The 24,989-nt window shown below is 42.0% G+C and overlaps 1 protein-coding gene across 3 annotated transcripts in view; it reads right to left on the bottom strand.

Moving 5' to 3' along the window:
• Window positions 1-24,989, bottom strand: part of GNPTAB (N-acetylglucosamine-1-phosphate transferase subunits alpha and beta) — a 1,418,669-nt gene that overhangs the window by 781,306 nt on the left and 612,374 nt on the right. For all 3 annotated transcript variants that reach the window (XM_044087751.1, XM_044087750.1, XM_044087752.1), the window contains exon 8: window positions 17,806-17,967. In XM_044087751.1, the coding sequence (XP_043943686.1) occupies window positions 17,806-17,967 (162 nt within the window). The remainder of the gene's footprint in view (window positions 1-17,805; window positions 17,968-24,989) is intronic.

Here is a 24,989-nt window from a genome sequence, read left to right as displayed (position 1 = left end):
GCCAAGCTGCATTATACTTAGTATCCACTGGGTATGACTATATGACCTCTGCTCAGGTTACAGGAATGTAGTCCATGTTCAGAATATGTCTTTACTGTGTTACAATCATTCATTATATCAGAAATAATTAAAAAAAAAAAAAAAAAAAAAAAGTAGAGAGTATATATTTCTCTGAGAAAGGGGCTTTTTTCTATTTTAACATGCCGTGATTCAAACTGCATGGTCTCAAGCAGCCAATGTGATGAGGTAAAATTCAGCATTCGCCTGCATTTAAATTCTTAAAAATAAGCATTTCCATGGAAAAGAGGAGACAAGTTTGCAGATTGATTCACATGAAATGAGGAAGCAAAAATAAATTTTTTTACTTGACTGTTATGATGTGTAGACTCTGCACCAGTACAATATCCTAAAATATTTTTGGATAAAGTTTCACTACACAAGCCATCATCATCTTCATGCTTACAGCATCTGCTAATCAATTCTGTATGCTTAGGATATGGGTATTTCCAAATCTGAACTGTCTGCTTAAAAATTATGAGAATATATGATTCTTAATTTAGGACTGCTTGAGTGCAATATTCTAGTCTGCCCTTTCTACTTCTTCATTTTTACCTTCTCTTCACCTCTTCTTCATCTGTCCTATTGCCTCTTGAATGCCGCAATGAATTCCCTCCTCAGAAAATGTTCAGAAGCCCTTTCCACAGGTGGTACAACCCTCTCTAAGAAATATGCTCACAGTTTTGAGCAGTAGCTGGTTCCTACAATGTGCTGCCTGGTCTCCCTCCTCCTTTCTGGCCTTTTTGTTTAGGACAAGCTTTTCATAAATTCCTGAGAAAATCATTTGCACATGCATCACGTCCCATATATCTCATTTGATCTCTTCTGAAACTAGCTTTATCTCCTTTAGTGTCTGCCCTACCCCTCCATCCCATGGAGCCCTCTGATGAGTCACTTCTCAACTCTTTCTAGCAGCCTAATCTCCCTTTCCTTGTATGGCCTTCACAACTATACACAATATTCAAAAATTGTAGCTTCACCACAGAAGAGAGTATGCATTACCCATTTTGTATGCATTTTAAGTGTATCTACCCATACGATATACCCCAGCATTCCACTGTCAGCACCCCCTCATTCTGCTCCTGGTGGTCTAGTGGCGGGTTTGATCAACACTGCAGCATTGCTTTCTTGCTATCAGTTCCACTCCACCAGCTGATATATCACACAAAAGTTGCAGTGGCCCAGGTGCAATACTTGCCTCAGTCTGTCATGTACTTCAATTTCCACCTTTTGGCCCACTTGGTTAGCCTTTCTAAATCATTCCTTAAATTATCCTCCTCCCGCACAGCTGCTTTTATTTTATGTCCTAAGCAAGTAGGTTAATTCTGTTCTCTATTCACTCAAGTATGTCTCAAATGAACACAATGACCTGTACTGTGCCCAGGGCCAACACATACAGTACTCCACTACTCCCTTTCCTAATTCCTGACACTCACTCTCATCACAACCCTCTGTGTCTTTCCATTTAACCATGCGTCAATCCAACTACTTACTCTGGTTCACACTGCTAAAATAACAGGTTTTCCTATCACATCTAACCAAGTTAAATGATTTGCCATATCAACAGCCCACCCATAAAGTACTCTTTTAACCCTCTTTACAAAAAATAGAAGAACTGTGGCCAAGAACTCCAGTTATATGTTCCCCTGGAGAGTCCTATACACAAGGAAAATAAACAGTCTTTTCCCCACGTTTCTCTTCATGAATTGAAATTATATCAGGTTAACAGCCATGCAGTTCCTTGGATCTTCCTACTCCTCCCTTGTACAGGGGTATCACAGCTGTCGTCTTTCAACCCACAGGCACTTCTGCAGGGAACAATGATCAGTTGAAAATGTCTGTCATGGGGTGGGATTATAACAGCACACTGGGCTGATTCTTAATGACTCGGAGTCACTTGCCTTTCAACCTCCATCCTTTCTTTTTTGTTGTCTGTTTACCATCTCCTTACTTCCCCATCCTAGCACAGCACACTCCCCTTACTTTCCCTGCTAAGTCTGCAGTATACATCAAATGCATCTACTTTTTTCTCCAACCTTCCAAGAAAGTGTCCATCTTTTGCTGAACCTGGACATGCTGGACATGACTTTTCTTCATTCTGATGTACACCTAACAAAGCTTCTACTCCCCCTCCTGACTTCTTGTTCCAACCCATTTCATCTTGTGATTTTGCCTTCTCCTCCTTTTTGGTCTTCTGAATGCCTCCTTGCATTGAGTCGTCTTCAAATCCCCATCTCCTCCCGTCCACCTCTTACTCTCCCTCCTTGCTTGATTACAGGCTGTATTCATAACAAAGTGTCCTTGATGCACAGGATACTTCATCTCCTTTAGGCAGACCTGAAGCAACTTTTCTGACATCAGCTGACCTCAACTCATCTCACTCAGCTGATCAGCTGAGTGAAGTAACTCAGAAATTCAAGGATATAATTGGTATGGTAGTCAACAAAAGCTGCAAGCTGTCCTTTTGCAGATGATATTATTGTACACCTGATAAAACCAGAAAAGGATATTTTAGTGTTGTGGAACATTTTGAGACAGTTTCAGGTCTTTTCCGGATACAAATTTAATGAAGATAAAACAAAGGCAACAGCTGTAACAGCTGTAAACTATCTGCCCACACACAAGTTGGTTCAGCAATACCCATATTTATGGGGACATGATAAAATGAAGTACTTAGGAGTATGGATTAAAAATGACTCCGTTATGGCAGGTAAGGCTATGTGGAAGAGACTAAACAAAAGATAACACAAACTGAGAAACTGGAATCTGACTTATGGATATGGATAGCAAGATACAAGCAGTCAAAATGTTTTTAGTTCCTTTAGTTTTATACACAGGACAGGTATATTTTTATCAACCAGAGGAGAAGTTGTGGACAGCAATTAATAAAGAGTTGAAGGATTTTTATCTGGGAGGGGAATGCAGATAAAGCATTTTCCTCAGGTAGACTGCAAATGTTGAAGGTGTGATGGGGAAGAAAGTGCAATGAGTTGACAAACTAAAAATTCCCTGCTAAATACTCGAGCAGAAATACTGGGTGAGCAAATTGGTATAACTAAGGAAATTATGTCTGAGCTAAGATACAGAATTAGAATTGCCTACATATAGTAAGGACTTGCTGAGTCTAATTATGGCAGCTGTCCAAAAAGCAATTACTAGAAAATGGAAATCAAAGTCTAAGCCAACTGTATTAGAAAGTAGTGACAGAGATAAAACAACTGAAAATGGGATCTTTAGAAAAAGCATAGGAGCAAATTACATAGAAAAAAATGGGAATTGTGGAAACAATACATGCAGAACAACATTTTTAGGAAGAACGAGGTTTAAAGGAAGGCAGGATTTAAATGAGCTATGTAATGTTTGACCAACAATGACTGTATAAGACTATAAATGATGTATAATATTTGCAACTAAAAATACATCAATATAGATGTTAAGTTGTCAATCTCGCCTTCATTCTTGCTGGATGGGTTCGGAGCCGATCCTCGGCTCCGACTCGGCACTTGCTTTAGCTTGAGAACTCCTTTTACCAGCTTGAGGCAACCCTATATCCCAAGATGCAAGGCGGAACTACCTCAGATCTCGTTTGCCGCTTAGCGAAAGAGGTCTCCTTTTTGCCAGCTGAGGTAAGTTGATATTTTCAGAAAGCTTAGTCAGGGATTTATTTCTCCCTTATTCCCCTTTTTATAGTGTGTAGTGTTCCTACAGCCCACACTATTTCCCTTATAGTTAAAAACTTTTAAATTCTTTTATAATTCTAAAAGAGTTTTCAGTTAGGCCTAGACCCCCTTGCTTAATCCCTACCTGTGTGTCTGTGTGTTTGGGGATTAATTGTGTGATTGTTGGGGTGTGTGTGACTTTCTTCCTCTAGGACTATGTCTAAGGAAGGCAAGGTCTCAGGCTTCAAGAAGTGTGACTCGTGCTGTCAGAAAATGTCTCTGACAGACGGTCACACTTCTTGTGTTTACTGCCTGGGGCCTTTGCACCTGCAGGACTCCTGTGCTTTGTGTCACTCTTTTAGCCAGAGAGTCCTGCAGGAAAGGAGGATCAAATTGATCCTCCGTGGCTTGCTTAAGCCAGAAGATTCTCCCTCTAAAACAGGGTCCAGTAAACCTTCTAAGCCTCCGAAGGTTCAGGCTGCAGTGTCTAAGCCTCCTCCGGTGGCTCCGGCTGGAGACGATCTTTCTGCTTCTAAAGTAGTGGGCTCGGCACCGATCGGTTCCGACACCCAATCTACTATTGCCTTGTCGGCTCCGGCTGGAGCCGACACCTTATCCAGCATCGGAGCCGAGAAACCTTCGGCTCCATCTGGAATTCAGGGGACTTCGGCTCCGATAACTTCGTCCTGAAAGAGATCTCGGTCCCCTTCGTTGGACAGTATCCACTCGGCTCCGGGGTCTCCTCTTTTGTTGGAGCGGAGCCATCGGAGCCGATCTTCGAGATCTTCCAGGCTGTCTGACCACGACTTAGAGAGGGTGGTAAGCAGGCAAGTCGCAGGCACTGGCCCAAATGCTCCATAGCTCGTCTCAGCAGACTTCGTCTATTGCTTCACCCCTTGAACTTCCTCCTCCGACTCCCCACCAGAGTTCGGAGCCGGAGCTTCTCGGGACAGCGACTGTTTCGGCGCCGGAGCCGATACATCCTTCGGCTCCGTCGTCTTCAGCTCCGATCTCCTCCTTGAGACCTTCCTTGGAGGGATCCGGTCGTTGAGTTTCCCTGGTCGGCTCCGAGGGGGCTAGTGGCATCGGACCCTTGTCCGACCCCGCTCTCCCTCTCGGGGCTTCGGCTTTGGTAAGCTCGGCACCGACATCGGCCTCGGAGCCTTCCCTCTCAGTGGAGCCGGGAATTCCTGTTTCCTCGGAACGGGGATATTCCGGTCTCCCGGGGAGGGGAGCCTTTGAGGTGATGAGGAGTGTCCTGGCTCCTGAGCCAGGTCAACGGTCCATCCCTCTAGCTCCTCCCTCTTCGGTGCCTGTAGACACCTCTTGCCAGCCTCTTGCTCTCAGGCCCAGGGATCCATCGCCCCAGGTTTCCCCATTGGGAATTTCCTCCTCTTCCGAAGTTTCTCCTGATCCTGCAGGTGAACCCCCTCGGAAGAGGACGTGTAAGAGGAAGCACACAGACTCCCCTGAGTCTACTACATCTGATACCGACTTAGATGAGTCGGAGGGTTCCCCACGATCCCCCCTCTGAGGATGTCTCCTTTTCAGACATCCTTGAGCTCCTCAAACAGAGGGGGAATTGGCCATCCATTGATCCCTCCGAGGATGAGTCGGTATACCTGGAGGCTTTGGATCCCGACCCTCCACCTCCTGGGTGTCTCCGCCTTTCGACCCACTTATGCAGGTAGTGGCTCAAAAGGCGTGGGCAGCTCCAGATTCTGTGGAACCTGTCCCCAGGAGGCCATCCAAGTTTATTACAGCCCCTACGGACAAACAGTTTCTTTCCAAGGGCGTTTCTGTGGATGCTATGGTGGTGGCGGCCGCCACTAAGAATGAACTTGCGGATCCTTCAGTACCTGTCCATCCTCCTAACAAGGATTCTAGGACCATGGACAGGTATGGAAAGCGGATGTTTTCTTCAGCGACCTTTGCTATGCGCTCGCTGAACTACCTTTGTCACTTCACCAGGCTTCAAAGAGATATTCTCAAGGAACTAGGTGAAGTGGTCCAGGATCCTTCTGCTGTTGGGGCTCAAGAAAAGATTGCCTCACAGCTAGCAATCCTGAATTCCTTATCCAACTCCTCCATGCGGCTCATATCCTATGCGGCCGATGGAGCAGCAGGGCCGCAGGCACAGGAGTGGCTCTTAGGCGCCAAGCCTGGATGCGGCTTTGTAATTTTGCGGACCCCTTTAAGGCGTCCTTCACCAATACCCCCTTTGATGGTTCGGCTTTGTTCGACCTCAGGTGAAGGATACCTTGACCAGGTGTGAGCAGGACGGTAAAACTCTTTCTGCCGTTGGAGTCCATTTTTCCACCCCTTCTAGACCATACCCCAAGGGTCAGAAGGGGGGGAAGATGTGGTTCCATAAAGCCCAAGGAGCTACACCAGACACACGTGGTCAGTTTACCCCCAGAGGCAGAGGGGTAACAATAATAGACGCCCTAGAGGCAGGGGGGGGTCCTCAGAACCAGGGTAACAGGGAGTCTCTTCCTGAGAAGCCCTTTCATCACCCCTGAGGTGTTGCCCGACTGTCCACCCTTGGAGGCAGTCGGGGGAAGGATTTCGCTGTACCCAGTAGCCTGGCATTCCCTCTCACAAGATATGTGGGTACAGTCGATCATATCCGAGGGTTACAAAATCCCCTTCGAAAGGTATCCCGTACCTCAACAATCCCTTCCAGACATCTCACCCAGTCAAAGGGATTTGGCAGAACAGGAGGTTTCAAAGCTCCTAGGAAAAAGAGCCGTCCAGACTGTTCCGGCAGACCAAGTAGGATCCGGCGTCTACTCGAGATTCTTTTGGTCCCCAAAAGGACGGGAGATTGGAGACCAATATTAGACCTGAGCAGTCTAAACAGATTTGTCAAGAAGGCAAGATTCCGGATGGTCACGCTTCAGTCCATTCTGCCCTTTCTGGGCAAGGACAACTGGATGTGCTCTATAGACCTTCAGGACGCGTACTATCACAGAAAGATTCACAGGCGCTCCAGAAGGTTTCTCCGCTTTCGGCTAGGGACCAGTCATTACCAATTCAGAGCCCTGCCCTTTGGCCTCACTTCAGCCCCCAGAGTGTTTACCAAATGCATGGCAGTGGTCACAGCTCATCTGAGACGTCAAGGATTCCAGGTGTTTCCTTATTTGGACGACTGGCTCCTCTCCGCCACCACCAGGTGTCAGCTTCTTCAGACCAGAGACTACACTAGTTTGGGAATTTCAGTAAATTTCGAAAAATCTTCTCTGCGGCCTTGCCAATCTATCACCTTTATAGGCGCAGAATTAAACACCGTCAAAATGTTAGCCAGACTAACAGATCAAAGAATTCTGGACATCCAAAAATTCGTTCGGATTCTATTGCAGAGCAGCAAGGTCAAAGCCAGATTGATACTAAAGGTTCTAGGTCTTATGGCTGCGGCCATTGTTCTTCTACCACTGGCTCGCTTCCACATGCATCTTCTGCAGTGGATGTTATTCACTCAGTGGTCGTACCACAGTCTTCCGATGAGGCACGAAATCTTAGTCACACAATCGTGCAGAACTCATCTGAACTGGTGGATATCTTCCCTCTTCTTCATCAGGGCCGACCCTTTGTTCCCCTCCTCCAGTTGCCACAGTTACTACGGATGCCTCTCTGATCGGGTGGGGGGGGCATTATCAGGGCAGGATGGTCCACGGGACGTGGCAACCCATAGAATACCATCTGCACATCAATGTCCTGGAGATGAGAGCGGTGCTTTTAACGTTGCAAGCCCTCAACGACTTTCTTCCCACGGGGACTATTGCAGTACAAACGGACAACATGTCCGTGGTCTGGTACATCAACAAGCAGGGCGGGACCAGGTCCTATCTGTTGTGTCAAGAAGCTCTCAGACTTTGGCAATGGGCAATCTCCTCTCATCGGTTTCTGATAGCAACGCACATCCCCGGCAGGTCCAACCTCTTGGCGGACAGGCTGAGCAGATCCATTCTGATGCCTCACGAGTGGTCTCTCAATCAATCTGTAGTGGATCAGATTTTTCTGAAGTGGGGCACACCTTGTTGCGATCTTTTTGCTACACCTCAAAACAACAAGTGCCCCGATTTTTCACCCTCTTTCCCCTACCAGGCCAACCCCTGAGAGACTCTCTAACCCAGGATTGGCCCCGGGGACTTCTGTACGCTTTTCCTCCCTTTCCCTTGATTCCACAAGTCATTCAGAAAGCCACCGTTTTGAGGGCCAAGTTGATTCTCATTGCCCCTTACTGGCCTCGACAAATTTGGTTTCCGTCTCTGCATCGTCACCTCCGGGTGCAGCCCTGGCATCTGGACCCAGTTCCGGATCTCTTGATCCACCAGTCGGGTCAGCAGCACCGGGCCATTCATTCTCTCAACCTCACTGCTTGGTTGCTCCACTTCCTTCCCTAGCCAGGCTTCCGATGATCTCTGATTCAGTCAGAGACATCTTAATGTCTTCTTTAAAGTCGTCCACCAGAACTGTTTATGCTAGCAAGTGGCGACGTTTTTCTATTTGGGCAAATTCCAGAAATATTGATCCCTTTACTGCTCCTGTGCATTCGGTTTTAGATTTCCTGGCTGAGATTTTTCAGTCAGGATCTTCTTCATCTACAGTTAAAGTTCAACTGGCTGCTATTTCCAAGTATCATGTTGGCTTGCATGATAATAACATTATGTCTCATAGATTATGCAAGGCCTTTCTGAGAGGAGTTTTTCTCCTAAAGCCGCCGATAAAGTATCCTCCTCCGCAATGGGATCTAAATTTAATGTTGGCATCCTTGATGTTACCTCCCTTCGAACCGTCTGCTTCATGTTCTTTGAAATTATTGACCTGGAAAACTATATTTTTACTGGCTGTAACTTCAGCAAGAAGGGTTTCCGAGATTCAAGCTCTCTGCATCCGTTCCCCTTACTTGGTTTTTCATAAGGACAGGGTATCCTTAAGAACGAACCCGTCCTTTCTCCCCAAAGTTGTCTCAAACCAATATTAATCAATCCATAGATCTACCAGTCTTTTTCCCAAACTATTCTGACAGAGCTGAACAAAAGCTTCATTTTTGGATGTCCATCGTCAGCTCAGGTACTATTTGCATAGAACGAAACAATTCAGGAAATCGGACCAATTATTTGTCTCCTATGCAGAAAACAGGATAAGTCTCCCAGTGTCTAAAGTGACCTTATCCAGATGGTTGTCTTCCACCATTTCCTATGTGTACTCTCTCAGAGGCAAGCAACTATCTTCTAAACCGAAAGCTCACTCAACCAGGAGTCTATCCACTTCTGCAGCTTTTCAGGATAGACTACCCATTGATACCATTTGTGCAGCAGCTACTTGGGCCACTTCTCATACCTTTGTCTCTCATTACAAGTTAGACTTGGCCTCCAGAGACAGGGCCAGTTTTGGTTCCACAGTTCTCAAGAGTCTGTTCCATTGAGCCACCCGGAATACAGGTGCTAGGGAAGCGGTCCCATCCAGCAAGAATGAAGGCGAGATTGACAACTTAACATTTAGAAGTTATGTACCTACCATAACGTTCCATGTTAGTTGTCTTCTCTCGCCTTCTTTCTTGCGTCCCTCCCTCCTTCCCCCTGGCCTGGACAGATCTTGAAGAGTTCCTATCAGGTTGTTTCCTCCTGAGCTTTCATTAGAGGACTCTTTAGTATGAACTTGGGTTTCCTAAATATGTTAGGTTAGTCCTTAGCAGGGTAGGTTAGCTACCAAACGAGACCTGAGGTAGTTCCGCCTTGCATCATGGGATATAGGGTTGCCTCGAGCTGGTAAAAGGAGTTCTCAAGCTAAAGCAAGTGCCGAGTCGGAGCCGACCCATCCAGCAAGAAAGAAGGCGAGAGAAGACAACTAACATGGAACGTTATGGTAGGTACATAACTTCTAATTTGTTTCCATTTATATAAATGTATGACTGCCTGCGTTGTGATAATTTAATAAAGATTTTTCTTTAAAAAAAAAAACAGGACAAGCTTTAAAGAAGACTTTTTATTCATGATATTTTGAACTTTTGATGTTTCACACATTCATAGGAGATTATTAGGCTAACGACCCAAAAGCCCTTACAAGCCTAGCCGTATTTAACCCAGCTTTCCCAATTATTAACAGATAGGTAAACGAAGTTCACAGAAATATAGGTTTATGCTATAGTATCTAATACTGACTGCCTCTGTCCATGAGGGACAAACATCACCCCAGGAGAAAATTTATGATTACCCATCCATTGATCTAGGTCGCACTTGAAGAGGGTCAGGGAAGGGGCTTTGCTTCACATGAATGGGAAGCTTGATCTGGAGAAGAAGCAGTCTCAGATATGTATCTATCTTTCCAACATGATTTATATATGTCAGTGGCTAGGTTAAGATCCATAAAATGAGTGATCCCTGTGCAGTTTGATTTACGAATGTGTAACATTTCCATTACAGTCGGTTCGGAGACTGCCTGTAGGCCAGACACAGATTGCTCCTTAGTAGTCTGTAGGAGACAAAATACAGCGATAGGGCTTTCAATCTTTCCACATAGGAATTGTGTTTTATACCCCGTATCTTCCTGGTGAGAAACTTGCCCAGCTGTTTTAGATGTCTGGTGAGGTACATGCAAAAAAGATGCACTGTACTCAATTAGTGAGAAAAAAAAACAGATAATATCCTGAGTTGACCACCACGGAGCTAGAAGATGGCGTTGAAACCTTAATGTTGAAAATTTAAAACTTTAGGCTTTATTTAAACATAAAACTTCATTTAAAACCAAAGGGTAAAAAAGAAGAAAAGTGCTTTCAACCTATTCAGTTCAGTAAATCTTTTAGGTTTGTGCTGAATGTTTTAAACATCTATGTACCTATCAGGAACATTTATTTTGGACACGCCTTCAGTAGCTTCAATTTATTAAACACTTAAAGAGCAAGTCTTCCTCAGATAATCAACTAATGGATATACGCCTATTTTTTAACACAGGTTTAAGGGGAACTAGAGCATTTAACCCTGGATACTTGTGTGCTCTAAGGTTAGTGATGCATTTTATTTCTCGAGTTCCTGTTAGATTCTTCACATCTCCTCCTCTGGGACTTGGTATAATTATATCCACAGCTTGGAAGTAGAAAGAATATGTAGGAAAACATTTCACATGGTTGGCCAAACTATTCTGAACTTCTTCATGTAAAATATCTCTAAGGTGCCTTAAAATATGGTCCTTGAAGCGTTGGTCCGTTTTCCCTATATAAAATGCTGTACACCCACCCCTGCATTACCAGGCTATAATTAATACCACACCTTTCGGCCACCTAACTCGGACCAAAGCACTAAAGGCGGAGGCATGTTCATATTCATTAAGGATATCCACACCTCCAGGCTAGTTGCACAGCATAATGCATCCAAGATTATCCAAATGCAACTAACTCTGGGCAAGACCGCAATTCAAATTGTAGCTTGTTACAGACCCCCCCCCCCCCACCATGCCCCAGGATTCCCACTCCTCATTTCTTGATACACTGGAAAATATTAGGGTACAACCCAACACCCTAATAATGGGCGATTTCAACTACCCCACCATTAACTGGGAAAACTACTCATGTACCAACTCTTTTGCTCAACATTTTCTGGAATTCATAAATTCCAGCGCTTTGGATCAACTTATTCACACCCCCACCAGGGGCAGCAATATCCTAGACCTGATCATTACCAACATGGGTGACTGGTGTTCCACACCACAGGTCAATTCCTCGTTGGTCAGATCCAACCACAAGCTAATCACCCTAGACATCCACATCCTGCCCCCACCCCCCCCTATTAGGGAAACCACTGTAAAAAACTTCTCCAAAGCCAACTTCACACTTCTTAAGACAGAAGTGGCAAACTTCATGACACCCATGCAGATGGACAATAGAGGTACGACTGCTGAATCCTACACAAATGCACTTTATAAGCACCTACACGAGTGCATGGATCGTGCTATCCTTAACAGAACCAAAATGCTATCCTCCAAAAAAAGGAAGCCAATCTGGTGGTCCTCTGCCATAAACAAACTCTACAACAGAAGAAAGAAACTGCTGCAAAAAAGAGTAAATTCCCATAACTGGAGGAGCTTCCCTGTTCAGCCTCAGTAAGAAGCTGAGATCCCTGATAAAATCCTCCAAAGCTAATTACGAAAACAAAATTGCCACTGACTCGAAAGACAACCACAAAGCATTCTATAGCTATGTCAAGAATCTCAATGGCAACACTCATATCTGCTCTGAGTTACAGCACAATGGCACTAAATATACAGAACCAACTAATATTGCCAACATTTGGCAGATAGGTTCATTGCTAACTTTACCGCCCCTCTCTCCCCCTAGATGGCCCAATCTCTATACCGGAGGAATGCAAAGTTCCTGTAATTACAGCTGCACAGGTAAAAAACACACTTTTCAAAGCCAAGAACTAAGCATCCATGGGACCTGACAATATCCCAGGCTGCATTCTACATGAACTATAGAATGAACTGGCACCCCACCTAAGTACGATGTTCAATCATAGCCTCACCTCAGGCTTTCTGCCCACTAAATGGCGCACTGTGACGGTTATCCCACTCCACAAAGGGGGAGCCACGACAGACCCTGGGAACTACCGCCCCATTAACCTGATGAGTCTGGTCTGCAAGGCCATGGAACATATCACCATGGAACTCATAAACAAAGACATTGGTCACCAAAGCCATAGATGAGGGTAAGGTGGTTCACACAGCCTATCTAGATCTCGCCAAGGCTTTCGATACCATCCCCCACTCTGGAATTATAGATAAACTCACTAAACTAGGTATAAATCCCTATGTCACAAGATAGGTTGCCAACTGGCTCATGGACAGAACCCACACTGTGAAAGTCGCAGACTCCAAATCTGACCTCAGACCAGTGACAAGTGTAGTACCACAGGGTTCAGTCCTGGGTCCTCTCCTGTTTGGTATCTACTTCTCTGAAGTACAGGCTAACACAGAAGGTCTTTGCTAACAAAGTTTGCAGATGACTGCAAACTGGGAGCTATAATTGAAACTCCTAACGATGAGGACATCCTACAAAAGGGCCTCACCGAGACAGATGCCTGCTGTCAAAGCCATGGCCTGAAGCTCACTGCCAAAAAGTGCATTGTCATCCCCTTTGGAAAAAACTCTGTACCCATGAACTACCACATAGGTGGTAGTCTACTTAACACCGAAAGTATGATAAGAAACCTTGGGACATAGGTGGACAGTAGTCTCTCCTTTGATAATCACATCTCCACAGTGGTCAGGAAATCCTTCTACATCACAAAAGGTTTCTCATCCAGAAAAAAAAAAAAAGAGGTCATTGTTCCCCTCTACTCATCACTCATTAGACCCATTATAGAGTACAGCACCCCTTTTGGTATGTACCTCACAAGACATCTACAACAACTGGAGAGGCCACAGAAATACCTCACAAAGAGGATTACTGGCCTCAAACAGATGCCCTATGTAGACAGTCTCAAAAAACTCCACCTTTACTCCATTACATATCGCCTACTCAGAGGCGATCTCTGCCTAACATACAAAGCTATGTTACACCCAGAGCTGTTGGCATGCTCCACTTAAAGAAATCCCAATCCCTCTGAGCTACACGCTGTAGGGGCCTAATTCCTGCCCCAGTGACTTCCCATACTCTGGAACAGACTACCTATCTATGTCAAACAGAGCTCCTCATTAGCACTCTTCAAGAAAAATCTTGATGACTGGATGGGAAATAGGAAATTCACCCCAGCGATCACTTCTGTGGCTCTGCTCGACAGGGGCACAGGAAAATAATTTTCTTGGGTGGTGAAAGCCAAAGTACCTTTTTGGCTAGGCTTATATATGCCCTAGGGCCAATAGCCTAGTACCTACCTATGAACCTAATTACAGTGGGAGGTGAGAGCATATTTTCAGCAGTACCCATGGAACTAAAAGACTTGTTAAAAATTAGTAAAAGGAAGAGAGTTTGTGGCAAACCACACAAAGCAGAGGTTTCAACCTTTAAAAAATGTGACAGGATCAAAATGAGTCAGTGAATGCAATATCACAACAGCTAGGGAATGTTTAAATAAATACCTGAAAAAGGAGTTAGAAGGCAGGGCAGAAGTGAAAGTTTTTAGATCAATAAAAATTGGAAAAAGCAAGAGAAATAATAAATACAATGTTTAATTGGACAGACTGGAGGAAATTCCCCTCAAAAATATGAGGAAAGATGTAATACAGTTTGTATGCTACAGAATTTTGGGGGATACAAATAAGGTCATACACAAGTTTGTGACTAGCCTTAATACAAGACTACAGGAGGGCCCAATAAGTACATCATGTGAGGGAGAATACTACATTTGTACAAAAGCATACAAATGGCTTTATATGGAATGGGACCCGTTACGTAAGGTATGTAACACCATCAATGAGATTAACTAAAGTATTACCTGAAGGTAAAATAAGAAATGTCAAGAGAAAGAGAAAATTAAAAAAAAGTATTGGTACATTAGATCAATCATGGACCTGCATGTCATGACATAAATGCAGCAGAAGCAAAAAGGTTAAAGGGTATGGATTTAGGACATGAGGCAATAGCTGAAGCAGGAATTTTTCCAGCATATGGAGCTGTAAAGTGTATATGGGAATTGAGAAAGCTCAGTAAATTATTAGAAGTACTGGCTAATGCCACATTTGGGGCAATTACAAATCTAACAGTAGAAATGACAGCCATTAGGACAATGGTACTACAGAACAGGATGGCACTTGATTACTTACTTGCTTCCAAGGGGGTGTTTGTGCTCTGATCAATGAGGAGTGTTGTACTTGTATTGCAGACAAGGCAAAATCCATAAAGTAACATTTAAGTAGAATACAACTAGTATCTGAAAAGGCTAGAAAGACATGGAACAGTGACTGGTTAAATGGGTTATTTTCAGAATTGTGGGAAACCACTATCACAGTTTTAATTGCTAGAGTAGCTTTATTTTGTTGATCAAAATAAAGTGCATAGGTGTTAAACTTTGTATTAACAAGACTGCCAATCAGGTATCTATTGTAACAATGTAGGTGGCAGGGAAAGTAACATAACCATGGAGACATGATTTTTCAGTAAAATTCAAAATTTTATTTAAATTATGACTGAAAATCTTTTGGTTTTCAAAATAAAAAGGGGGAATTGATAGAATTATATAATGCACAACTGGCTTCTCTCATAGTAATAACATGTATTTGATTGAGAATATATATATATAATTTGGTAGAACTGTTTTTCTTTGACAGTAACAGAGGTTTGGTAGAACTGCATTCTAGCATAGTAACAGTTTGATATTTTTAGAAACAGCATGTAACAGTATCTGCAAGTACAGAAAGGAAACAACAAATGTATACTTCTGAATGTTTTTGTAACAAATGGCATTGACAATAGAGGCTTGTTGAAATATCACAAACAGTTGAATGTATACAGATATTCAAGTGAATACACCTGCTAAAGGGAAATGGCTAACACAGCATAAAAATTACAGATTATCCCAGCCATGAAAAATTTCGGCCTGCTGAGAAACTGGTTTTCTCTGGATGAGAACAGGATGCAGACAAAGAATGCTTCGATACAGGAAAAAACATGTTTCATCAAGGACGAAGTCTGAAACTTGATAAAAGTGACTGTAAAGAACTGTCTTTTGGACATTTTGTAGTTTGAGTCATCTAAGAAGTGCAGGGCATATGAAAGTAATCTGTGTTACAAAGAAAATGTAAAAATTTGACGGCAGTGTTTGGTTGGCTTGTTTCAATAAACCTTTCAGTGAATACAAATATACAGTTGCACAGTATCATAGTCTGTGTAATCTGTTGTTAATTCAATTTAACAGTTTCCAGTAGGGGGCAAGGCCCTATGCATTCCTATGGGGGGACAACCTCCATACCCCATTATTTAAAATATACTAAAACGTTGAGTGACTGCAGTGATACCTTATGGTGGACATCAGTTGGATAAAGGGTAAGTGTAGTATGTGACATTAAACACACAACTAGCACACCATTTTTTTTTTATGTTAAGAGGATAAAGAAACCTTTTGAAGTACACTATAAAGGATGATCACTCCCAGACATGTGTAAGTAAATCTGTGATAATCATAATACAAGTGCGTTGAATTTGAAGCAGGAAAACCATTAAATAAATCTAAAGCATCATCATCATCATCATCATCATCATGGAAAAGCAGGTTGCACAAAACCTTGGACACAACGTACTGTAAAATGGGTGTGACGGCAGCAATTTCTTATGGCATATCCACTAACTACACTACATAGAGGCATGGTCAAGACCCAAGTCTACATTTGTAAAATCGGTAGGAGTCTGTAATGACAATAAACTTATCAAAAAAGAAAGTAAAGAAGAGAAAAGATAAACTTAAAGCTTTCCCATGTAGTAATTTACCATGTTACTACATCAAGAGAGTCTACTTTTAAAACTAAAACTTCCAATCCTGGCTGACCTGCTGACAAAGTCATTATATTTCATCTTCACTACAAGAGACCCAATTCAGAAAGCAATCAAGGTACTGGAAAGCTGAATTCCACAGGAAAAAGAAGAGGTACTTGAGTGCATGTGTTTGTGCAAGCATGCATGCATGTGTGTGAGTTTGTATGCGTGTGTTTGGGGAAGAGAACAAAACAAGAGCCTGTATTCTTTGAAAAGACTTGTCAAACAAACTGACTTTTTAAGATGCGCGGAATTTATTCTCATGCACATCCAAGAACACAGTACCTCCCGCCCGCAAGAAAACCATTTCTATTAATTCATTCTACATGTGTGATACACAATGTATTACGCTATGCCATCTTGAGGGATCCATACTCTGAGCTACGCATTAACTGTCTAGAGATGTATTATGCAACCTTCTATACTATATACAATTACTTGTGAAATCTTTAATTGCATTTTGCACAGGCTGTGGCTAAAAATGGCTCAAGGACTAGTCCACCCACAAAATAATCAGCACACCATCAACTCTACTTATTAAATTCGACATACCTTCATCCATGTTCAAATTCCCTGATAAAATCTCTGTCACAATGTCTTTCACACTGCATCAGGCAAAAGTGCAACTGCAAAGGCATGCTTCCTTATTTAACAATTCAATGACATATATCAAAATCAAAACCTAATTTTTCTAGCTTTCACTGAGCTTACTTTCATCAAAAAGAGGCAGAATGCTACAGCTGGAAAACATTCTCTATTAGCATGAAATGGCTGGCCACACAAACTCAGCTTAAGAAAGGTGAAATTTATTCTCATGAGCATCCATGTTGCACAGGCAACCTAACAGAGGAATACTCACACAGTCCATACAGTTGAAAGCAGATAAGCACTGCCCTTAATCAGATGCTGCTGCAAAAGTCAGTCATAAAGCAGATATAATGGAAGATTCTGTAAAACAAGTGGTGAAATAAAAGTGTCAAATTAATTAAGTACACATTTAACAGTCTCTACTTTTATGCCAATCAATGGAGGCTTCAGGAAGAAGACAGATTAAGGTTTCAGTGCACAACTCCTATTGCACATGTGCGCGCGCGCACACACACACACACACACACACACACACACACACACACACACACACACACACACACACACACACCATTCCAAGAAGATGAGACGCGGTCTCCTTTGTCTTGTACAGGAAATCCAAACACTGCCAAACTAGGAATGTTCTCCCTCATGGAGACCTCATGATGTCGAAGACTGCAGCAGGGTCATTCAGTGACTTGACTTATCAATACCTACCTAGATGTGATAAGTCAACCTTAGACAGGGCAGTGGGCACTTTGAAAAGAAATAAAATATCAGCAGTGGCCCATGGTCATGCTAAGATAAGAGTCTCAATGCATTCTTGGCAGGACAAAAGTATATTTAAAAACAAGTATCAACGCTTCAAATGTAAAGAAGAGTTAATTATTTAATGCATAAATCATGAATAACATTCTATTTGGACTGACCTTCTGAGCTGCACTAGTAATAGATAGCTTTCATTACATCATGGGCCAAAAGGCAAAAAATGTAGACTAAATGGATTTCTTAACTAGTAATTCAGAAGAAAAATACCTGGCTGATGGCACTAAGGTCCCACAACAGGTAAGCAGGAGTAATGGACAGCTCCTTTCCATCGATGGTCATATTCTTTTTGGTTTGCTTACTTAGTTCCTGGAAATCCTTGGGACTATTCAAAATCAGTAGAGCAACACTGACTTCTGAATAAAGTTGCAGCTGTGGCAGAGGAAAAATACATGGTTAAAACAGTTGTGGTTTAATCGCAATTCGTTTGCTTCTCTGAGGTCAAAGCAATCAATGTTCAGTGTTAAATTGCAGCTGTTAACAAGTCTTAAATTCCATGCATTTACATTTTAATAATCTTGGCTATACTTTTCTTCCTTAACTTCTTTGTAACATTCCTATTCTGAGGTTGGGGGATTTATCCACACACATGTTTTCACGCATCAACTTATAAAATGAGTCAATGAAAACGTATGCAGAAGTGCCTGCACTATGTATTTGTTTTGTAGTCAGTGCAAATACATCAAGTCAGCCTTTTCAAGAATAATCTAAACCACAGCAGAAACTACAAAGATAAACTGTAAATCATAAACACTGCAGATAGCAGTTAGAGACAAAAATACAAGACATATTTACACTACACATGCTTTCAGCAAAGATGAGTCAAAGTCATGTGCAAGAACACTTCCATTTCATTTAGTAGACAAGTCCTATGACGCAATTCAAAATATGTTACTGATTACCGCCATTCCAAACATTTGCAACTGTCCCAAGGAACACATTACTCAGTAAAAACACTCAATATGACCAGCAACGTGGTGAATAAAAGAGGCGTGTGTGAAGGTTGTGATTTCTCTAAAGCATCCTTTTCCAAGAGTAGGGCACAACCCAGCACATAGGAAGTACTGATTTCAAGTCTTCCTTATAAAGGTACACATGCCAACCTACCATAACAACAAAGATATACCCAAAGCCTGCAGTACAACACTTAAAATGAATCTACAGATATTACTGAAAAATACTACTCATCCAGATACAGTACCAGGTTATATAGTTAACGCAGTCATCTGACAAAGCTTTCTTAGCAACTTCAGCTGCTGGTAAATGTGGTTAGATGACTACTGTGGAAAAAAAATATGCTCAATACACTTTGCTAAAAGCCTAGTTTGTCTTGAAAGCCTATCAAAGACTGAACTATTGCAAATCACAAGAAAGCAGTGTGTAAAAGTTTTACAGCTTAAAACTTACCACCCTAAATTGTGTACTTTTCAGTAGGTTACAATGTTTTCAGGGGTAGTAACTGCATGAAACACAGATGCACAAACACACATGCTTAAATTCAATTAAATCAATGCATACCAGCCAACAAAGAAAAACAGAAATGCCAGTGAACACTGACGTATTTCTTCTAAAATACAAACCAAGAAACCATACAAACTTTAAAAACATGTTTTTGCTGGTGGCAAGTATCATGCATCCAATAATCCTCAAACTTAAACGTGCACTCCAGGAACAATCCAACTTCAAGACTGAAACACAAATATGCAAAAACTGCATGTTGTACTTTTCTAAAAAGGCATAACCTTGGAGCAAGAATCAGTCAAGGTTAGGGTAACATTCTCTACATGTGGATAAAAACATATATACGTAATTCAACAGTTTTAAGTTAACAACTGCAAAACAAAAGTTGTTTCCATAACACACACAAATTAACTAATTTAGAGCTTCACATATATTTCAGCATCCCAGTAAAACAATTATGTTATCTTGGCTCACCAGATAGGTTTCATGCAACCGGGATTTGAGTGAACAAGAGTGCAACCTTTTCAATAGTTTCTGCATATAAGTGTTTCATGTAATTAAACTCAGCTACAAAACCATTTTGCTCACATTTTATGACTACGCAAAAGAGAAAGCCCAAAATTAATCGACTCATGACTGCGGGAGTTACTGGTGTCAGTGATAACATTTGAGGGGCTGGCCAAGGTGGGGAGGAAGAGTAAGGAGTGCTTAAATAGTCACATACTTTTTCTAGATTGGGGTGGCCACTTCTGTTTTTCTTGGAATCCCCTCACCATTTATTTTTATAGTCCTGTTCTAAAAGGCTTCTTGAAAAAAGGGCCCCAAGCTACAGGGGATAATTCCTGATGTACTTAGGGACTGGTGACAGAAAAAGCTGTTCTACTCCCTACATTAACTTGTCCCTTTCTTCTAAGTGCATTAAGACCTCAGCAGAGGAGCTACCAAAAGCAACTTCCATTTCTAAGGGACGCTAAACATTTGGGATTTAACATCCTCAGGGAGACTAACTAAAGCAAGGAAGAACTACGTATTACAGACCCTCTTGGCTGCAGCTCTACAGACTGCATCAACTCCATCACAGGAGCACTTTATGGCATTGTTTTGTCACCCGAGACGCAGATGAAAGCATGTTAGTTAGGGAAGTCTTTGAATCTGAATGAGACAGGTTAAGAAATTATTTGTTGCATGTCTGAAAACATAGCAAGGCTGTATACAGCCATATAGGCTTGGCAAGTTATAGCTCTAAAGATCAGAGTTGAGGAAGTACAGACCTTCTTTCCATACCTACTGAATGCACTGCAATCCTTCTCACTCGAAATGAGGTTGGAGGAGGCCACGGGTTTGACCTAGGATTTTTGAAGAGGTATTTGTGTGACACATGTTCCTTATATAGTCTGTCAAGCTTTTTTGGGTGCAGGGGGTTATGCATCAGGAGCAGAAATTAAAGCATTCTCCAAATCCAGAAGAACTACTGGTACTGCCAGAGGTTTGGGGGAATCAACGTTAAGAAGATCGTAATACCTCTTCTGACTTTCAGAAATTTCTATTACTTCCAATTTAAACAGGTTTTTCATTTTGGAAATAGAGTCAGGAAATAAAACCCCTCATTAGGAGAATCAGAAGAGAATTTTCTTCAGATTCTTACTCTTACGGGAATGGAAAGGATACTAGAGATACATAATTCAATCCTTCTTTTTCCGAATCTAAAAGTAACTCTCTTCCACTGAGGAAGAGAGAATCTTGTCCTCTTACAATCACAGAAAATTGTAGATGCAGATTACAGAGAACGAAAAACTCCAAAAAGCCCTTTAGGAAATCTGTGCTGTTTATCTTGACATTCCAAGCTACTACTTGGAGTGAAGGGGCTGCTTAAAAAAAAAAAAAAGCTAAGATATTTTTTTTCTTAGCCATGCCCAGATTATTTTGGCTGCATCAGATGTCTGGACCTCTTGATTGAACTGCTACCTCCTCTCTTTCTAAGACTTGAGGTATAACATCTCTTTACAGAAACACGGGGAGAGAAAAAATGATGTTCTCCCATCTCAGCAGGTACTTGATTTATGGTCTTAGTGACCCATAGCAGCTTCTCATGAAGCAACACCAAAAGGGTCAGGAAAATCGGACTGATGGTATGAGAGCTCCATAATAACCGCAGTGGATTCATTGTTCCAAGTTCTGGAAAGCCAGATCAAATGAAGGGTTCCCTTCAGTACACTCTAATAGTTTTCTCCTTTTTCTTTGCCTGAAGGGGGGGGGGTATAACGAAGAGGAGACGTCAACAGCAATGGGGGACCACCAAGTGAAGGCTTTAAGACATTAATTTTCCTAAGGGTTAAGGCTATTAAGCTACCTAGGAATTTTCTTTCAAGGTAAATGAAATACAAATATTGCACAGACAGATGTCTTGCAATTCCCACAGACAGAAGACACCCATGTATGGGAATCCTAGTATGGGATTTGTCTAGCACACATGTATGTTCCCCTTCTGCTAGACATAAAAATTATCTAACTTCTAGTGAAAAAATAAAGGTCTGTCCCTAAGGATTAATTATCTACTCACATAGTTGACTACATAAGCTGACCACAGAAATTTAAATTGCAGTGTAGATGAGATGACTGTCTGAACTCTTCAATGACAAGAAAGCTTTGAATTTTGATGCCCATACACCCCTTTTATAACATATGCCCTTTTTGCTTCAATGAAAGTATGATGCTTTGAGGAAGGTGGCCATAAGTATTTATATACTGGCTGGACATCTGATCCTTCACAAGACATGTCCAATATTACCTTTATGCTACTGCAACAGTGATCTAGTCATGAACAGGTCTATAATACTACAATCAGCAAAAACTAGACACACAGATAAGAATTCTGCCATCTTGTGCCCTTCTTGAAAAATGTGTGTACATGCCAGGGGAGGTCAAATAGGTGGCATAAGAGGGCAAAAATTATCATGATACATGTTGAACATATAATGGAAATGTAACTGTCAATGTGGCACTGGGATATGACATGTCAGAACAGTGTGTAGCACTGGCATAAAACTTGCATCCTGAAGCAGGTCTTTTCACAGTGGCTCGGCCATTATTCACCCCGGGCTTAACCAGTAGCATGAACATTTAGAGATGGCAGAGTACCCGGGGTCTATATTATAACAACAAACGATCAAATGATCGAACACTGTTATATCGACACCTAAACGTCAAATCGCCAAAACAACAAACAGCCGGAACAGCGATTTTTTTTTCAAAAAAAAAAAAAGAACACCCACATCACCCCTACTTAAATATACCAACTCCGAGATTGCACTACAGTGGAAGAAATGGCATAAACTGGACAATGGCTCAGCGATTTTTTAAACCCCTATGTCACCTGCTAAATAGCCATCAGGCTGACAAACAGGACCGAAAAAGTTAGGATACGGGAGTCTGCCTCTAGAAAGGGGATAGTCACTAGAGGAGTCATTCAAGGCTCTGTGTTGGAGCTGCTCCTTTTTGGCATTTACTTCTTTGAAGTCAAGGCCAACATTAATGGCATCTGGCTGACCAAGTCTGCAGAAGATCACAAACCAGGAACATCCCACAATGACAGAAATTATTATTATTTATTTTATTTTACATTTGTTGACCAGGATAGTCTGACTGGATACATGTCCATTTTCAGCGGAGGCCCGGGGAGAAAAGCTCCAAACTTGCAAAGAGATAAAGACAAGCAAGTTACAGTAAATGCGCTAACATATTGTATTAACATACAAGTTACAGTCTCACATTTCAAGCTTATGAAGAATACAGTTTATATACAGAAATATATACAAATATGTTACAGTTTATCTTATCAAATCTATAGGTGCAGCTTATATACAGGGTAAATGCAAAGATATTACAGTTTCTCTTTTCAAACCTTTTAGTGTAAGAGTTTAGTTGCTATGAGTAAGAAATTGCAGGGATATGGAAGTAGATGAGGCTTTAGTCAGGGTTAGTGCAAGGACATAACCAGTGAGTTTTAAAATACTGGGTTAGATTTTTTTTTAACTGATTAAGGGAAGGGTTCAGAATAAGGTCAGATGGGAGCGAATTCCAAGTTTTGCCTACTGAATTTGCAAACAAAGATTATCCAGATAAGTTGTTCGCTTTAACAGAGTGAACCAAAAGTTTTGTAGTGGAACGAAGAGGCCTACTGTTTTTGTACGGATGGATAATGTTTTTAAGGGAGGGCATTTTTTCTGGATGGTTAAGAACCTTGAATGCTACAGTAAGTTGATTAAATTGAATTAGCCTGGGGAGTTCTAGCCAACCTAAGAGGTGTAGGTTTTGACAATGGTGTGTCCTGTAGGGAGTTCCTGTGGCAAACCTGGCAATTTTTTGCAGCAGCTAGAGAGTTTGCTGAGATCAGTTTTGTTCAAGTTAGTGAATACTTGTGAGGCACAGAGTAGAGTTAAAAGCAGATGGGTACGGGCAATGGCAGTCCTAGCTAGAGGGGCGAGAAAAGGTTAGTTTTTGTATAGTGAGCCAAGTTATTTTTATTAACGGTTTTAATCGTTTGGTTTACATGCATATCATAACTGAGGTTGTTGTCTATTATAACACACAGGAGTTTGGTATACATATCTGGTGAGATTATGATCCCATTGTTAGATGTTATAGTAAATGAAGGTTGAGAGGATTTGCGAGTAGGGGAGAAGAGAAATAGCTTTGTTTTATTAGGGTATAATATCAGCTGTTGATTAGAGATCCAGTTTTCCACTGTATTAAAGGTTTTCTGGGTTAAACTAAGGAGATCTGTAGGGATAGAGGTTGAGTAGATCAGGGTGGAGTCATTGGCATATTGTATACAGGTTGCGTCTAGGATTACAGTGTGGAGGTCAATGATAAAGAGGGAGAAAAGGAGGAGACCTAATATGGAGCCTTGAGGGACACCAAGGGTAATGGGGAGAAGGGTGGAGAGTTTGTCCTGCCAAAGAACAGCCTGCTGTCTTCCACTAAGATAAGATTGAAACCGTATAGCATGATTGTTTAGGGATATTTTATTTAGGGTAAGTAAGAGTATCTGGTGGTTAACCATGTCAAAGGCCTTGAAAAGATTGAGAAACAGGGCAGAAGATAGTTTGTTGTTGTTATGGTTGGAATTTATGACATTAGAAAAGGAGAGGAGGGCTGAAGTGGTACTGTGTTGTGGTCTAAATCCATGCAGAAATACCTCCAAGGAGCTTTGATACCAACTAATAACTGGTGCCAGGCCACGGTCTAAAACCAGGCCACGGTCTAAAACCCAGTGTCCAAAAATGCATATTATTATCCTTTGGGAAGTCTTCTACCCCTGGAAATCACCACACTGATAATGCACTTCTATGAGGGGGGCCCAGTGGTCACGGATTTGGGATTACAAGTAGGCAATAACCTGGTCTTTGACCATCATGTACCTACAGCAGTTCATTAGGTAAATACTAGTCTATCAGTCTGCAGATTATTACAAGACTAGCCAAACCGGAGGTCAGAATCAAACCTTTAACTTCTACCTGTGAGGCAAGGAACTTAAGCATTATGCCAAATGATTCTATACCGTATAACTTATGAACTACGGTATGGCATCTAGGCCCAACGATGTCATTGTTCTGCTGTACTCGGCCCTTATTAGCCCAATCGTTGAGCACAACGCTCCCTTTGGTATGTACCTGCACAGGCATAAGCAACAACTGGAATGCCCATCGAGGTTCCTCACCAAAAGAATATATGGCCTAAAATGTCCTACACAGACTGCCTCAAAGGCCTATCTTTGTACTCTGTCTCTTACACACTGCTGAGAGGCAAACAATGTCTGGCCTACAAAGTATCATCTGATTCCACTCTGATGGACCTGTTACAATCAGCAAAACAAACAGCATCAGAATTACCCAAACAGCATAAAAATTACCCAATCTAGGGACCTAACCCTC

Source organism: Protopterus annectens, chromosome 11.part0 (assembly GCF_019279795.1).
Source record: "Protopterus annectens isolate FY-2018-M chromosome 11.part0, PAN1.0, whole genome shotgun sequence".
NCBI lineage: Eukaryota > Metazoa > Chordata > Ceratodontiformes > Protopteridae > Protopterus > Protopterus annectens.
Note: the sequence above shows the minus strand (reverse complement) of the source record. Positions and strands in the feature narration are given on the sequence as shown.